The sequence below is a fragment of the Bos indicus x Bos taurus genome, chromosome 21 (assembly GCF_003369695.1).
Source record: "Bos indicus x Bos taurus breed Angus x Brahman F1 hybrid chromosome 21, Bos_hybrid_MaternalHap_v2.0, whole genome shotgun sequence".
Lineage (NCBI taxonomy): Eukaryota > Metazoa > Chordata > Mammalia > Artiodactyla > Bovidae > Bos > Bos indicus x Bos taurus.
In genome coordinates this window covers 19,824,582-19,842,349 of record NC_040096.1, presented here as the reverse complement: position 1 = coordinate 19,842,349, position 17,768 = coordinate 19,824,582, and the positions used below count along the sequence as shown (strand labels likewise).

General features: G+C 50.4%; 1 protein-coding gene across 3 annotated transcripts; it reads left to right on the top strand.

Annotated features, from left to right (window-relative positions):
- The first annotated feature begins 622 nt into the window (after nt 1-622).
- Nucleotides 623-17,300, top strand: LOC113879466 (myeloid-associated differentiation marker-like). 3 transcript variants are annotated; one of them, XM_027520930.1, is made up of 2 exons: nt 623-662; nt 15,097-17,300. In XM_027520930.1, exon 2 carries the CDS (start codon nt 15,177-15,179, stop codon nt 16,083-16,085), a length of 909 nt encoding a protein of 302 aa, XP_027376731.1. In that variant the 5' UTR covers nt 623-662; nt 15,097-15,176; the 3' UTR covers nt 16,086-17,300. The 3 variants fall into 3 exon arrangements, with proteins under 3 accessions (XP_027376731.1, XP_027376732.1, XP_027376730.1); XM_027520931.1 differs by lacking the exon at nt 623-662 and adding an exon at nt 8,977-9,187; XM_027520929.1 differs by lacking the exon at nt 623-662 and adding an exon at nt 9,566-9,946.
- The last annotated feature ends 468 nt before the right edge of the window (nt 17,301-17,768 follow it).

Below are 17,768 nucleotides of genomic sequence, written 5' to 3'. Positions count from 1 at the left end.
GATGTTCTGGTTTCAGTTTTGTTTTGCCAGTTAAGCGCTGTTTCTGTCTCAGTTCTTTTTCTCTAGAAAATATATAACCACTGAGTCCCTCGAACTGATGTGCTGATCTGAACAAAGTAAGGACCACACTCACCTTCTCAATCCAGCAAGGGGGCCCAGGGGTTACTGTAAAGTCCCCCAAAAGCACAACTCATCCCCGGCATGCAGCCTGCAGCCGTTTCCTGCTTCCCTCCTCATATAAATCCCGGCTGAGCCTTGCCATGCTGGGAGTTGATTCTTCTGGGCAGTAAAACACCTTCTTGCCGGCTTCCTTAAGATAAAGCTACTTTTCTTAAACCCAAGACTTAGCTCTCTGTATTGGCTTCTTCAGCGACAAGCAGCTGGGCCTGACTTGGGGGACAGTGTTGAGCGTCCAGGCAGGAGTCAGGTCCAAGTCTCCAGCCCTTCTTTCTTCCTAGAGCAAGGTGCAGAGTGCCACTGGGAAGATAGGGTGAAGTGCCAGCTACTCCTAGCGAAGATCTATAGGTCTTTTCCAGCAGCTGCCGAACTTGCTAGTTTCAGGAACTTGCCCTGTCCCTCCCCACGCCTTGCTCACAGGGTGCTTTCTCTCTCTGTTAAGAGAAGGAAACTGGCCTCTGAAGGCTCACGGAGCTCTTGACTGAGTGAGTAGAGGGGTGTGGGTCCCAGGAGCCCCCCTTCCCACCTGTTTGTGTGTATTCTTTGCTCTTTGGAACTCTGGGGCCAGTTGGACACTGCAGAAGTGGGAAATGGCTTGTTTGTGACTCTGTACCACTCTCTTCCCAAGGAAGAATTGCTTGTTTGTTTTAAATCTGTTCTGGGGGAGCCAGTGAAGTGGGGGGAGGGGACCTACATCCATCCCTTCTACAAGTCCACAGGCACCCATCTTGGCAGATGAGCAAAACTGGAGGTATGACCCTGTAATCAAGAAAAAAATGATTTTCTACTTTCAATAAATACAACTTGGCCCATGTATATTTTCAGTTGTGAAGAACATTGGTTCCTGCATGAATCTCTAAATTATTCCAGTATTTTGCACTTAGAGCTCTTTTTTCAAGATCCGGAAGTGGGAGGGAACTCCATGCGCAGGTCTTCCTATTACTCCCTAATTAGGATTCTTCCAACAAGGGCACCAAATTAAAGGCAAAAAGGAAAGTAAACTGTGAAAAGCCTGCCATGTTCACAGAGGAGTCTGCAGGCAAGGGAGGGAGAAGAGGGGTCAGCTTCTTAGGGAACTGAATCCACCCCGACCTCTGTGGTTCCTATGATGCCCCAGGCAGGGGCTGCCCTGGTCTGCGCCAACCCCCTCCCCCTCCCCCCAACTCCTGTCTCCGGAAGAGGTGGGGTTCTAGTGTGTTGGTGGGGCACAGCCTTAGTGTCACCACAGCTTGAAGAAGAACGGGGTTCTGAAGTAGTCTCTCCCTTTAAGACCTGACAGGTCATTCAATCTGGCCAGAGTGCGTCCCTTATGGCATGGGGCAGGGAGGCGGGGGCGGGCAGGGCCCTGCAGGAGGTTTCACTGCAGGAGAAAAGTCTGTGACTGTTATTGAACATATGATCTTCTTCTCAACATAGACCTGCTAAACTGGAAAAAACCATCCTCCAAGTTGATCCACAAAAAATGGTGGAAACGTTCATTGGTATTTTTTCTAACCCTCTGCCCAACATGGGCTGATGCACAGATGTGGGTGATGATTGTGTTCACAGCAGAGGAGCGGCACCTTGTCCCAGACAAAGCCCGACACTTGTCTCTCAGTGTTTGGCTTCTTGAGGACTGAGTAGACAAGCCTGAGTTCAAGAACACAGCCACGGGCCAAGGCTCCTCCAGAAGCCAAAAGAGACAAGGAGGGACCCTCCCCTGGGGCATCAGAGACAGAGCAGCCCTGCTGACACCTTGTTTCAAAACGCTGACCTCCAGAACTGTGAGAGAATCCGTTTCTGTTGTTTTAAGCCATCAGGCTTGTGGTAATTGGCTGCAGTAGCCCTAGTAGAACAAAATGAATTTCCAGAAATGAAAAATATATTATTTGTCATATTTTTTTTAAGTTCCCAGAAAATCTTGCCAACCTCCTGCTCTAGAGTATGGTGGTCACAGGGATCCCAGGACCCCTTGTCATATCCTGTGTCCCCCAGTGTCTGAGACTCACAGGAGAGGGTCCACTGATCTAGAGAAGGGGGGTCAGTCCAAATGCCCACAGGAGCCAGGAGGGAAGGAAGTAAGTAAAGGGGATGGAGAGGACTAGGGCCCCTGGAGAAGACCAGCTGCACCTGCCGGGGGTGGTGGAAAAGCAAGATGCCGTGTGCATGGCACGGTCTTATGTTTACAAAACAGAAAATAAAGAAGATACTCCCTACAGGCATGTGTGCATGTATGCAAACACATTTCTAAATACATTTTCAGAGCCTGTGACATGTGTTGAAGGCTGTACAAGATGTTGAGAACACCGATGCTCCCTGGATGAAGGGGTGGACGCTCGTGTGAGCAGGCAGGAAGCCTGGCCATCCCAAAGAGGGGGAAATAGGCACACGTGAGATGATCATAGCCCTGTTTATGTCGATTATACAGGAGAATAAGAGAAATATAGAAAACTACACAAAGGTATAAATGGAAAACAGTAAAGAGGGCATAGCCGATGCTCACCCCCAGCTACTCCCCCAACCCCAAGGGAACACAGCCCAGTGACACCAGATCTCCTGAGGTTTCTAAAGGAGCAGGAAATCTGGATTTTCTTGTGAAATTAAAACACTGCAGCTTCCAAACCCTTAGGGAAGAAACAATACTGATTCTACACCATGTCTTCCAGAAAATACCATGAAGAAAAACAAAACAAATCCTCGGGGCTACCTCCAGTACAAACTGGTTTGTGCCCCTAATCTGGAGCAAACCAAGCTTGCGTGAGCGGGCGTGGGCCTTCTGGGTCCTCTCTGAGGGGGAGGCGGAGAACCGTGAGACCATGAATTGTCTCATGTACATTCAGCTCAAATTCTGCTACAAAAATGAAATTTTAAAAAATTGTTTTCGATTTTGAGAGACTTGAAGATTTGAGGTTGTACGTAAGGATGATCCTACCTTACAACCCCAAAAGATAATGGTATGCAGCACAAGACGCCCCAAATATTCATGGTTTGGGGCCAGACCAAACATGGCTGTGAGATTTTGGGATGAGGCAGTCTCCTGACAAGGGCAAGGGTGATGGGTGGGGAGAACCATTCTGGAGCGGCTGTGTTGTTGTCCAAGTGTCTGACCATTGGTTCCAACTCCACAGATCCTGAGCCTCAGCCGTCACAGGGTCGTGAGCCTGTTCCAGGAGGCTGACTCGATCCACCACCAGCCAGACCAGCACAGCCCACGTGCACTGGGGTGACACCTGAGACAGGGGCTTCTTGGAGGTCACATGCTGCTGTCTCTGCCTCCACCCGCCACAGCTCTTCTCCACCTGTGTGGCCTTCTCTCTGGTGGCCGACATGGGCATCTGGAGACGAGCCACAGGTAACTGGTCCATGTTCCTCTGGTGCATCTGCTTCATTGTGACCCTCATCATCTCCATAGTCGACTTACGTGAGCTCTCGTCCTGCTTTCCTTTCTTCTGGTGCAACACCACCCTCCTCTGTCTCTCGGCCTCCATCATCTACTCTGTCACCTTTGTCCAGTTCCTGCCTGATGGTCCTTACCGGCACCGGGCCATCAGTGCCACTACGTTCCCCTGTGTGGCATCTGTGCTACATGCCCTGTAAGTAGTCTGCATGCGGATCACCTATGGGTTCAAAGAGACCTCCTGCTGTGTGCTCACCATGCCAGGCCTGCTGAAGGTGCTGGAGACCTTTATGTCTGGTTTCATCTTCACCTGCATCATCAACACCTCCCTGTACCTGCATCAGCCGGCCCTGGAGTGATGTGTGGCCGTGTAGTCCATCTGCTTCATCCCAGCAGCCCTGGCCATCCTGCTGAACCTGGGCAAATGGCAATGCAGGCTGCCCAGCCTGTATCCCATTTTTCAGCTTGTGCTCAGCCTGCTCTCCGTCCTCCTCTATGTCAGCGCTCGGTCCTCTGGCTGCTCTACCAGTTCAATGAGCAGTTTGGCAGACAGCCCCACCGGTCCAGTGATATGGGCCGCATCAATGGGCTCAACTACGACATGTGCTTCTGGGACCAGCGACTGGCTGTGGCCCTCCTGACAGCCATCAACCTGCTGGTTTACGCGTCTGACCTGGTGTACTGGGCTCGCCAGGTTTCTGTAGGGACTGAGGACCAGCCCAGGGTTCCTGACCCCCCTGCTCTCAGGAGGTATCCTCACCGAGCTCTGTCAGCCCCTGATATCCTCTTCCTGGCTCTCCTCTCTCCTTGCTCGTGTACTTCTCCACTCATCTCACTCTCTTTCTGTTGCCTTCCCTTCTGCTCTGTCTCCTTTCTGTCTTGTGTGGTTGCCCACATTCTGTTTTGCTTCTTTCTCTTGCTTCTCTCATTTTTTGTACATTTTTCTACCTTTTGCCCCTTTCCTGGTCATCCTTGCTTTTCTCATCTCCTGTGTCCTGACCACCTCTCCCCATTTACCTTCTCCTGATCACAGCAGCCTGGCATAAATCAAGCTCCCACTCAAGATCAGATTCACAAGTAAGATAGAAAAGATTGAAAATAACCCAGGTGTTCATCTATAGGATGCAGATCACAGAATTAACCTTCCTAGTCCACCTTTGAGAAGAGACAAGGGACTCTGCTCTCAGGAGGCTCAAGGCACCTACCCGGGAGCCGACATCGACTGCCAATCTGTGTGGCCCTTGTCTGTGTCACTGTCTTGTGGAAAAGTCTCTAGGAAGACTGATGGGCCAAGGAGATTCAGGCCAGGTTCCAATCAGTCCCTCCCTAGGGTCTGGACCCTCTCTGTCACGTACTGGCTGGCTTGCCAAGTGGAAGTGGTCTGGCTGGGATGGGAACTCAGCCACAGGACCTCTGGGTGGGGCACTAGAGCCAGACCAGGACACACGGGAGCCAGGAGATGAATCCTGGACCCAGAGAAGAGGGAAGGGGCTCAGCATTTACTGAGGTTCTGTTACCTGCTGGGGCTTCCTTGGTGGCTCAGATGGTAAAGAATCTGCCTGCAAAGCAGGAGACTCATGTTTTATCCCTGGGTTGAGAAGATCTTCCGGAGAAGGAAATGGCTTCCCACTCTAGTACTCTTGCCTGGACAGTTCCATAGACAGAGGGAGCCTGTGGGGTCTGCAGTCTGTGGGGTCACAGCGTCAAACATGACTGAGCGATTAACACTTTTCTTTTTCCGCTTATGAGTTGCTGAGATTTGCAGGAAGACAGACCTGTATTCAAATCTGGCTCTGACAGGAAGTGACTGTGTAAACCTGAGCAAAAAACAGAACACACTCTCTGAGCCTAAGAATCATCATCTGTACAATGGGGGTGACAATAATAACATCCCTGAAGATGAATGAAATGGAAGTGATGTCACCAGGTCACTCTGTTGGTGCTGAAAAACATATTGGCCACTCTGTCCCTTTGGGTCTAAGGTACAAATCAAACCCAAGCAGATTTTAAGGTCCTAAACCCACATGACTGGGTTCAAATCCCAGCTCTGACACCTAAACCTCTGTAATCGTGATTGGTTGACCTCTCTGTGTGCTGTGAAAATGGGGACTGAGAACATAGTTCAGGGGCTGCTGGGAGGAACAAATGAATCCACAGCAGAACTCGACCTGCAGTGAACACGACACATACGACCTCTTGTAACTGTTGTGTCCACAGCAGCCCCGCTGCAGCCCAAGTCCTCAGGGCCCCTTTCTCAGCTGACAGAACATGTGAGCTGTCACCTGAGGTCTCTTCTGGAGCCAGGCTGGGCTGGTGAGGTTTGCCCAGTTGGTCTTTTCTGGGTCTGCTTCTGACCAGGAATGGAGTAGCAGTGGGGTGGGGGAGCTTAGTTCAAGCCCATCTCCACACCCCTCATTCCAACCAGCATCTGATTCCATAAATCCCTCAAGTGCTTGGCCCATCAGCCCAAACCACTGCCCCCAGTAACACTCCCATTGCTAGTGTGGGACCACTCCTTATGCATAAACCCTTAAAAGAAAGCCTGGTGTTCTTTCTGCTACTTTGGGCAGGAAATGCTTCTTGAATAGTCTGTTCCTGGACCTTGTCAGAGGCTGGCAGGACCCCAGAACCCTCCATCATCTCTCGGACCCTCTGCTCCTCTCGCACAGGTTTTGGCTCCCCCATTTTCTACTCCCCCGATCACATGTACTCTGATCCAGCTTTGTTCATGTGTCAACCACAATGTGCTTAAATATAGGCACATAAAGACCTCGTCTTCTAGTATCTTGACGCAAATAGGATGGCTCAGCCACCAGCCCATTAGTAGGAAGTTGTTACTTTTGTATTGAAACAAGTCTGATATGTTAAGAGTATATTATTATGGGGTATTATAAAAAAGAATGCAATATCCCACATTTACTATCATGGAAAACATGAGGCTTCAAAGATAAACTCTAGAATATAGATCCACAAAGCAGAGGTGTCTTGTCCTTTGTTCACTGAAGTTTTCTCGGTGCTGAGCAGAAGGCCTGGTATGTTGCAGGAGTTTATTGAATAAGTATTAACCGAGTTTACAACCTCAGGCTCCTTCCTGCCTGGACCTCCTGACCGGGATACATTCCATCCCTTCTGCCTTTAGGGGAAATGTTTGAGAATCAGTGATTCCTTTGTTTTCTCTTTTAATTCTCCCACCTTTCCCATGGCCTTGTTTGATGAACATCTCCAGGGAGAAGAACAATTGAGAACCTGAACTTCCCCCCACCTCATATTTGAGGATGTCCCCATCGTGTGAATCTTGAGGAGAAACTGGGCCTCACCTTCAATAAGAAACTGAAAAGGTCAGGTAAATATTTGACCTGCTCCCATGTGAAGTCTGGACACACACCTAAGGAGCAGGTGATACACAGACACCAGGTCAGATCGGATTCCTATTGCTGGGGCCTGAGTAGCATCCAGAGTCTGCTGCCAGGGGCCATGGTGGCTGGACCAGCTGCCCTTGCCTGTGCCCCAGCTGCCCAGCACCCCTCCTTCCTGGTCTAAGCCTGCTCTCAGGCCCATCTCTCCCTAATAATTCTCTAGCAGCCTTCTAGTACAGTTGTTCTCTGCCTAAGTTGCTAGAGGTGTTTTCTGCAGGATGCAATCAAGAATCTTCTCCTTTAAAAAATGGTGCTATCTGTAAAGCAATTATCCTTTAATAAAAAATAAATATTTAAAAACTGGTGCTATTATCTCCATTTTCTGGATGAGGAAACAGAGGCTCAGAGTGACATTGCCTGAACAGGACTACTATGTTCCAGGCTGAGTTCTGGTCTCTGTTCAGGGTTGGGGTGTGTGTAGACATGTAGCAGGAACGGCCCTGAGATGACCAAGAGGAACTGGAAGTACTTCTCCGTGACTGGAGGGAGGGAGGCGATGAAGCTGGAGAGGTAGAAAGGGGTGCGAACCTACAGGGCTTTGGAGGTGACATTGTGCGGTTTGAGGGAGCAAAGAAAAGCGGTCAAAGGTAACTTAGTTTGAGTTCAGCCCAAGCTGACTTTGAGGCAAAGAATGGAAATAGAGGAAGCAGTGAGAAGCTTATGAGGGGAGCACAGGTGAGAAGGCTGGATGGATCTGGACCAAGATCAAGTGGATGCTCTACAGAGGAGGAAGAGTGTGTGTTTGTGTGTGTGTGTGTGTGTGTGTGTGTGTGTGTGTGTGGTGTGGGTTCACAGTATTTTGTGAAGCGCATCTGTGAAGGTGGTGCCGTCAACTGAGATGGGAAAAACAAGGAAGGGTCTGTGTGTGTTGGCGCTAGGAGGGTTCAGGAGATGGGACCAGAAATGGTGAGTGTGAGGCGTCTTGAGACATCCAGAGGGAGAGATCTGGAGGCAGTTGCATATGACTCAGGGTCTCTGTAGAGATCAGTCTGGAGGCCAGAATTGGGGAGTTATCATCATACAGTCAATTCACTTCACTGAGCTCCAACAAATCAGAATCTCTTGGTGAGGGGTGGGTCACATCCACAGAGTGGCCTGACCTCCAACCACCTAAAATAGCAGCCTTGCCCATCCCTGCATTCCAATAACTTTTTTTTCCACTTGTTTTCCCTTTATCATAGTATTTATCACCCACTGACCTGATATTACACATTGGGTCTCAGATTTTCCATCTTGTGCCCTAGAGGATAAGCTCCATGAGGGGGGAACTACTGGTTATCTTCTCTGCTCTCTGTCCAGTGTCTACAAAACTGCCGGGCACACACTTGGTGCACAGGCGTATTTGTCAACTGAGTGGAATCTTAAAGTCATAGGACTGGATGAGGACGAGAAGGAGTGAGGGTGGGTAGCTAGGCATCGGGCCTCCTTTCTCCCAGTAGAAGGGAGTGTATAGTGCACCTCCCCTTTAAGTAAAAAAAAAAAATTCTGGAGGTCACTGATTCCCAACTGGCAAGAGTCCTGAAGCAGAGATTTTGGATCCCAGGGCCCACAGATGCTCAGCCTCACACTGGCTGCCTAGAGGGCATCTTAAAGGAATTTGGGATAAGTTCCACCCCCAAGCAATCTCTGGAGAATCAAAACAGGAGCTGGTGAAGAACACGAGGGACTTGAAGACACAACCACGAACGTAGGGCTTGCTGTTGCTGATAGTGGTGGGGGCTGCTGAGGAAGGCGATGATGAGCCAGTCAGCATAGTTCTCTGGCCTCCTGAGCAGGCCTGGGAAGGCTGGCTTAAACCAACCATGCCTCCAGGTTGGATATGATGCAGAACGCATCAGTGGCATAGAGTACAGCAGCCACAAAGGCGAATGCAGTGGCAGTGATGACCCTGTTGTGGGTGGAGCCTGGAGGCAAGAACTTGATGTAGGTGGCGCCAAAGATGATGACGTTGAGAGGCAGGAAATGGAGAAGTAAAAGGAGTGGGTGCAGAGAAAGCTGTCCCAGGAGAAGGGGAGGCGGGACCAGAGCCCACAAAACTCCCCTATGAAGACGCTGAGGGTCACGGTGAAGCAGATGCACCAATTCAGCGTGCACCAGATAATTACGTCCCCCTTCAGAGTGTCCTCACTGGCCCCCAGAGAGAAGGGCACACTGGTGGAGAGCAGATACCACAAGTGGAGGAAGAAGCCCACGGTGGGCTTGGTGCCCAGGCCTGAGGGTGGGCACATGGTGATCATGGTGGTCAGATAGGTCACTGGCATCAGTTTGTAACCTTGCTTGTTTCTCAACCAAAGGCTTATGAATACTTAAACAGAGTTTGATGTTTTCTGTTTTCAGTTTTGCTTTGCCATTTAAGCTCTGTTTCTGCCTCCGTTCTTTTTTCTCTAGAAACCACTGACCCCTCGAACTGATATGCTGATCTGAACAAAGTAAGGACCACATGTTCTCAGCACAGAAAGGCTCCTGGTGGTTACTGTAAAGTTCCCCAAAATAGAAGCACAGCGCACCCCCGGCATGCAGCCTGCAGCCGTTTCCTATTCCCTCCTTGTATAAACCCCGGCTGAGCCTTGCCTTGCTGGGAGTTGATTCTTCTGGGCAGTAAAACAGCTTCTTGCCGGCTTCCTTAAGATAATGCTACTTTGCTTAAACCCAAGACTTAGCTCTCTGTATTGGCTTCTTCAGCGACAAGCAGCTGGGCCTGACTTGGGGGACAATGTTGAGAGTCCAGGCAGGAGTCAGGTCCCCAGGTCTCCAGCCCCTCCCTTTCTTCCTAGAGCAAGGAGCAGAGTGCCACTGGGAAGACAGGGTGGAGTACCATCTATTCCCAGGAAGATCTATAGGTCTTTTCCAGCAGCTGCCGAACTTGCTAGTTTCAGGAACTTGCCCTGCCCCTCCCCAAGCCTTGCTCACAGGGTGCTTTCTCTCTCTGTTAAGAGAAGGAAACTGGCCTCTGAAGGAGCACCGAGCTCTTGACTGAGTGAGTAGAGGGGTGTGGGTCCCAGGAGCCCCCCTTCCCACCTGTTTGTGTGTATTCTTTGCTCTTTGGAACTCTGGGGCCAGTTGGACACTGCAGAAGTGGGAGATGGCTTGTTTGTGACTCTGTACCACTCTCTTCCCAAGGAAGAATTGCTTGTTTGTTTAAATCTGTTCTGGGGGAGCCAGTGAAGTGGAGGGAGGGGACCTACATCCATCCCTTCTACAAGTCCACAGGCACCCATCTTGGCAGATGGGCAAAACTGGAGGTATGACCCTGTAATCCAGAAAAAAATGGTTTTCTACTTTCAATACAACCTGGCCCATGTATGTTTTCAGTTGTGAAGAACGTTGGTTCCTGCATGAATCTCTAAATTATTCCAGTATTTTGCAGTTAGAGCTCTTTTGTTAAGATCTGGTAAGTGGGAGGGAACTCCAAACGCATGTCTTCCCATTACTCCATAGTAAGGATTCTTCCAACAAGGGCACTAAATTAAAGGCAAAAAGGAAACGAAACTGTGAAAAGCCTGCCGCGTTTACAGAGGAGTCTGCAGGCAAGGGAGGGAGAAGAGGGGTTCATCTTTCTAGGGAACTGAATCCAGCCCCAGCTCTGTGGTTCCAGTCCTGATGCCCGAGGCAGGCGCTGCCTGGGCATCTGCGCCCCCCTCCCCCCAACTCCAGTCCCCGGAAGGAGGAGGGGTTCTAGTGTGTTGGCGGGACACAGCCTTAGCGTCACCACAGTTTGAGGAAGAAAGGAGGTCTGAAGCAGTCTCTCCTTCTAAGATGGGTCAGATCACTTGATTTGGCTAGAGTTTGTCCCCTGGGGTGCGGGTGGGGTGGGGGCGTGCCAGGGATGGATTTCCACTGAGACGATTCCCTGCAGGAGCTTTCAGTGCAGGAGAAGAGTCAGTGGCTGACCCTTCATACAATCTTTTTCTCACCTCAGACCTACTAAACTGGAAAAAAACAAATCCTCCAAGTTGATCCACAAAAAAAGGTGGAAATGTTCATGAGTATTTTTTTCAAACCACCGTCCAACATGGGCTGATGCACAGATGTGGGTGATGATTGTGTTCACAGTGGGGGAGCCGCACCTCATCCCAGGCAAAGCCCAGCACTCATCTCTCGGTGTTTGGCTTCTTGAGGGATGACGGGACAAGCCAGAGTTCAGTAACACGGGACGAGCTAAAGGGCCTCCAGAGGCTAAAAGACGCAAAGAGAGACCCTCCCCTGGGGCATCAGGGACAGAGCAGCCCTGCTGACACCTTGTTTCAAAACGCTGACCTCCAGAACTGTGAGAGAACAGGTGTCTGCTGTTTTAAGCTGCCAGGCTTGTGATAATTTGTTGCAGATCTAGGAAACCAGATTTAATTTCCAGAAATGAAAAATATATTATTTGTCATATTTTTAAGAAAATTTCTCAGAAAAACTTGCTGACCTCCTGCCCTAGAGCATGGTGGTCACTTGGATCCCAGGATCCCTTGTCCCATCCTATGTCCCGTGTCTGAGACTCACAGGGGAGGGTCCACTGATGCCCAAGGAACCAGGAGGGAAGGAAATAAGGGGATGGAGAGCACTAGGATCCCTGGAGAGGACCAGCTGCACCTGTCTGGGGTGGTGGAAAAGCAAGATGCTCTGGGAACACGTGGTCTCATGTTGACAAAACAGGAAAAAAGATACAGATATTCCCTACAAACATGTATGCACGTATGCACAAACATGTATGCTTGTGTGCACACACATGTCTACACGTGATTTTACAGCATTTGAAATATATTGAAGGCTGAGGTTGAGGTTGAGGACATGGATGCTCCCTCGATGGAGGGGTGGATGCTCCTGTGAGCAGGCAGGAAGCTTGGCCATGCCGAAGACGGGAAACCAGTCACAGGAGAGATGATCATAGTCCTGCTTTATGTCAGTTATACATGAGAATGAGAGAAATATAGAAAATACTAAACAGAGATGAGGATGGAAAACAATATAAAGAAAGAGGCTAGCAGCTGCTTGTCTCCAGCAACGCCACTGCCAAGGGAACCAAACCAGGTGACACTGTATCTCCTGAGGCTTGAAAAGGAGCTGTAATCCGAATTGTCACGTGAAATTAAAACAATGTGCAGCCACCAAACACTCAGGGAAGAAATAGTAATGCTAGTGATCCCACATCATTTTTTCATGAAAACACTGATGGAAACTGTGATGGAAACTGAACACATCAAGAGTCCACCTGCAGTGCAAACTGGCTTGCAGCCCCTGATCTGCAGCACATCAAGCTGCATGTGCTGATGTCCAGAGCCAGGGCCTTCTGGGTCCTCTGTGAGGGGGGCGGGGAGGTAGCTGGCATGGATTAGGGTTCCATGTGACAAGCCCTCTGATGAACCTGTCACATGCTTTTATTCATTTAATTGACACAAAGTAGGTATAGAGACATTGAACAGAAGGGGAAACTGAGGTTCTATTGAGTAGCTTGCCATGATCATCCAGCTATGAAGGCTCTACTCCTTGTCACTCTGAGTGTCCATCTCATCTCACCCTTCTCTGCCCTTCTGGCACCTCCTCCTCCTTCCTCTGTTCTGGCCATGACCTTCCCAGCTCACTGTCTTCCAGTCCACATGCCTGGCTGCCGGGCAGGCAGGGCTCAGCCACATCCAGGCTGTGCTATGACCGGAGCACCACGTCCAGGCTCACAGATTAGAGTGGACGAGGGGCTGCTGGGAGACTCAGATAAACTTCCACTTCCTGCTTTCCAGGGCACAGGCCTGACCCAGGATCACGCGGTTAAAACCCCCATGCCTCCTCTTCTCCATATGCTCTCTCTAATGCATTCAATGGATTCAAAGCATTCAAGTTGTCTCTTATCTTAGGTGGAATTTCAGGGTGAGTTCAAGTAATTAAACTGGGATCAAACTGGGGTACACAGAGCATGACACTCCCTCCCTCACCCCAGTGCCCCTTCCCCACCCTGGCAGTGCCCAGTAGGAGGCCAGCAGGCTCCAGGGCTCCCCTGCAATGGGCCTCAAGGAGCTTTGTGAGTCCAGGGAGGTTCTCAGGTTTGCGCTCTGTTTCTCTTTCCAGCCTCAGCTTGTCCCAGGGTTTATTATCAGCAAAGGCAACAAGGCCCCTGATGGCAGGAAGCTGGCTGGGGCTCAGGCTGCTGGCCCTTCAGCCCTGGGGGCCTCTCAGCAAATAGTCCCTTGGAAACAGGGCGGCTGTCCCCGCGGAGGGGGCGGGCTGGGAGGGGCCTCATTCCCCCCAATACTGGACCCTGGAGGAGCCCCTGTGGGAGCAGGACTGCAGCCCTGGCTGGAGGGACTGTCTTGGGCGGTGACCTGGGCAATTCCATGGTCTCGAAGGTCCCTGCCACGTGTCCCTGTCACAGCCCTGAAACCCCTTCAGGCCCCTGTTCTCCTGCCTCAGTTCCAGTCCTGGCCCCTCCTCCATGGGAAGGTTGGCTCCATTCCTGCATCCCTTCTGGGTCAGAAGACCCCTACTGGGCTGCCTCAGGGCCCCAGGGACCCTAGGATCCCCCCAGTCATCTCCACTCTACCCCACCCCCACCCCAGTCCCGGGTGCATTCTCAGGGTCACCCCCTTCCAGGGTAACTGCTGGGGCCTCCTCTTTCAACTCCTGCCCTTAAAAAGGGGTGATCATCCGTCCATCCCCACTCCCTCCCTGGATGCCCTGAAAGACTATACATCAACCTCAGACACAGCATCCATGTTCATTTCCAATCCCTTCTTACCAGCTTGGAAGCTGCTAAGAAGTCTCCCAGGCCAGGAGAATCCTGCTCAGGTAGGGCTTCTAGATCTTTCCAGACTCCCACCTGGATGGCAGCCCTGGAGCCCAACACTATGTTAATCTATTCTGTGGTTCCTCAATGTCACCCCACCTTGGAGTCATGCTGGGTTGGGGTCTCCCTTCCTCATGAGGAAGCATCACATGTGAAGGCAAAAGTGGGTGGAGGAGATTCATAACAGTCCCTACTCCCATGTCATCCTGTCCCCATGGCCTTACTCTCACCCTGTGGCTCCTCCCTGTTCACCCCTGAAGCTGCCCTCCTCTGGGTGGGGCTGTGTCCCCTCAGACGGCAGCTCCTTCTAGTGATGCTGTGGGGAGGTGAAGCCAGGACACGTGTGCCTTCAGGTTGCTGTAAAAGGAGGCCGTGGCCCTGACGATGTCTCCTGTGTCCCAGAGCCCTGAGTTTTGGTCCTGGGATCCCACCCACGGGCCTGGTTGACCTGCTGGGCTGTAGAACAAAGTGCTCAAACCCATGGCTTTTTAATTTTTATCTTGGATTTCCACTGCTCCACTTTCAACCTTAGGGAAGGCACTTGACTCCTGGTTTTCCCATCTGTAGAATAGGGTTAGCACAACAATAAACAGTTCCTTTCTGAAAATCTTTGGGGTCAGATATTCTCCAGAATTCAGAATTTTTCAGTTTTGACAGGTGACATGATACATATTCTCTATAGGACATGACACCCCACTGGGGTCTGAAAGCACTTTGGGATCAAACACATTACTGTTTCAGCAAATGGACTTTTGAACATTTTACACTAAGTGAAATAAGAAAGAAGGAAGAAAGTTTAGTCTCTCAGTCATGTCCTACTCTTTGTGACCCCATGGACCGTAGCCTACCAGGCTCCTCCATCCATGGGATTTTCCAGGCAAGAGTACTGGAGTGGGTTGCCATTTCCTTCTCCAGAGGATCCTCCCGACCCAGGGATCAAACCCGGGTCTCCCACATTGTAGGCAGACGCTTTACCGTCTGAGCCATCAGGGAAGTCCATACAAAACTATAAATGATCTCCTGCCCGTTCAGCTCAGAATTGGTTACCAAACAATTTTTTTAAATTGTTTTTCTAATTTGAAGGTTTGTGATTGTAGAAAAAGACCACAGTATACTGTATTTCTGTAGATATTGACGCCCAGCAAAAAGACATAAAAATGTTGGTGGTTTGAGGCCAGATCCAACTCATTTGTAAGATGAGCCAAGTCTCCTTACAAGGCCAAAGGTGATGGGTGGGGACAGTCATTCTGGAGCAGCTGTGCTCTTACCTGAGTGTCTGAGCCACTGGTTCAAACTCCACAGATCCCGAGCCTCAGCCCTCATAGGGCCTGACCGTTCTCTGATCATCTCACTTAATCTACCTTCAGATCTGGATCTCTCTCTGATGAGTCCTAAGTGAAGACCACTCCATGTTGGTGACTCTAACCTGCCAGACCTTCACAACACCATGTCTAGCAGACGGATAATTCCTGAGGAAGATGATGTGGACACACTGTGCTACTTCCTCCGCCTCCCGCAGGTGATCTCCATTTGTCTGGCCTTCTCCCTGGTGGCCAGCATGGGCAACGAGAGGGGGGCTGTAGGTAACTGGTGCCTAGCCATTTGGTGCCTCTGTTTCACTGTGACCGTCTTCATCTCTATGTACGAGTGCTTTTACTGCGACTGGATACTACCTTTTTTCTGGTACAAATTACATATCACCTATGCCTGCTATGCGACACTTTTCTGCCTCTTGACCTCCATCATGTACCCCATCTTCTACGTCCAGTACCTGCCTTATGGTCCTTCCCGAGACCGGGCCATCGCTGCCTCTGCGTTCTCCTGCATCGCGTGTGTGCTCTATGCCATAGATGTGGCCTACACATGGAAACACTATAAGTTCAAGAACATCCCCTGCTACGTGCACACATTACCAGGCCTGCTAAAGATTCTGGAGAGCGCTGTGGCCTGTGTCATCTTCGTCTTCATCAGCAACACCTCCCTGTACCTGCACCAGCCGGCCCTGAAGTGGTGCGTGGTCGTGTACTCCATCTGCTTCGTCCAGGTAGCCGTGGCCATGCTGCTGAAGCTGAGTGGCTGGGAGAACAGACTGCCCCTCTGGCTCCCCATTTTCCATCTGGGGCAGACCATGCTCTCATTCCTCCTCTATGTCAGTGCCATGGTCCTCTGGCCACTCTACCAGTTTGACGAGAAGTTAGGTGGACAACCCCACTGGTACAGTGATATGAGCTGTGTTGATGAGCTTACCGACTATGGCTGCGTCTGGGACCAGCGACTGGCTGTGGCCATCCTGACAGCCATCAACCTGCTGATGTATGTGGCCGACCTGGTGTACTGGACCCGCCAGGTTTTGTAGGGACTGAGCACCAGCCCAGCACCCCTTATCCCCTCCACTCACAGGGAGTGTATTTGCAGAGCTCTGTTGAACCCTGATGCCCTCTTCCTGGTTCCCTCTCTCCCTCCTCACGCCCTTCCCGTTCATCCCGCTCTCTTTTCTGTTTCCTTCTCTCCATCTGCTCTGTCTCCTTCCTATTTTCCTTGGTTGCCCATGTCCTATTTTGCTTCTTTCTCATCTTTTTACATTTGCTGCTTTTTGCCCCTTTTCTGGTCATCCTTGGTTTACTCGTCTCCTACATCCTGACCACCTCTCCCCATTTTCCTTCTTCTGATCTATCAGGACCTGAGACTCCTTCCTTCTCTGTCTACCGCCCCTCCCACCTCCTAAGGTGCTGACTCCACAGCACACAGCCCTTTGTGCAGCTGTTCACACCCTGGGCCTCGGGAGGGGCCTCATTGCCAAAGTGTGTCTGTCCCCCGGGTGCCTTAGTTGCTGTGTGTTTCTGGGGTGGGAGTGATGGTGGGTAGCTAGGCATTGGGCCTCCTTTCTCCCAATAGAAGGCAGTGGATAGCGCACCTCCCCTTTAAGTAAAAAAAAACATTCTGGAGGTCACTGATTCCCAATGGGCGAGAGTCCTGAAGCAGAGATTTTGGATCCCTGGGCCCAGCCTGATGCTCAGCCTCACCTGAGATTGGCTCCAAAATTCTTCCTAGCTTACTCAACACTGGCTGCCTAGAGGGCATCTTGAAGGAATTTTGGATGACTTCCACCCCCAACCAGTCTCTGGAATATCGAAAAAGAAGCTGGTGAAGAACCCCAGGGACTTGCAGACACCTGGCTGCAGTGTTGGTAAGGGGCAGTGATGGCCTCCTGCCTCAGTGATCACAACTGCAGGTCCTGCCTCTGCAGGGAGAAGAGCATGGCCACTGCAGCCTTATGTGATGCTAGCCTCAGATTATTTTTTCCTTTCTTTTTCTGTCTTCTGGTCAGGAGGCCAATAATTATTGGGTGACTTGTTCCTAAAGAGAAAGTTTCTTTTCAGAATTTCTTAGGCAGGTGGTTTGGGGGTGGGTGTGGGGTGGTTGTTGCTGCCTCCATTGCCAAAGGAATTGCATTGCTTGAGTGTGAGGTGACACGTGTGTGTGTTTCTGTGTACCTGTTGCTTTCTGCTGCTGCTTCCTGAGTTTCTGGAATCAGGTAAAATAAACATAGAATTAAAAATTTTTTTCTAGATCTTTTTGTTTCCATCAGCCTCTGCTGTCAATCATCAGGAAAAGACTTGTACTTTTTCTCACACACATAATGTTATTTTTAATCTCAGTATAAAGATAAAGAGCGTCGTCAATGGCTCAGCAGTAAAGAATCCATGGGCAATGCAGGAGACAATGCAAGAGATGCCAGTTTGCTCCTTGGGTAAGGTAGATCCTCTGGAGAAAGGCATGGCCACCCACTCCAGTACACTTGCCTGGAGAATCCCATGGACAGCAGAGCCAGGTGGGCTACAGTCCATGGGGTCACTAAGAGTTGAACATGACAGAAGCCACTTGGCATGCATATAAATATGAAAGGGAAAAAAGCAAGAAACAAAAAGCCCAAAACAAAATCCACATATTCTAATACCCCAAATTGACCTAGAACTCAAAAGAGCCCTAGTCAGTTTTCACCCTCACCCAAATCTATGTTTTGGAGAATCACTCTCAC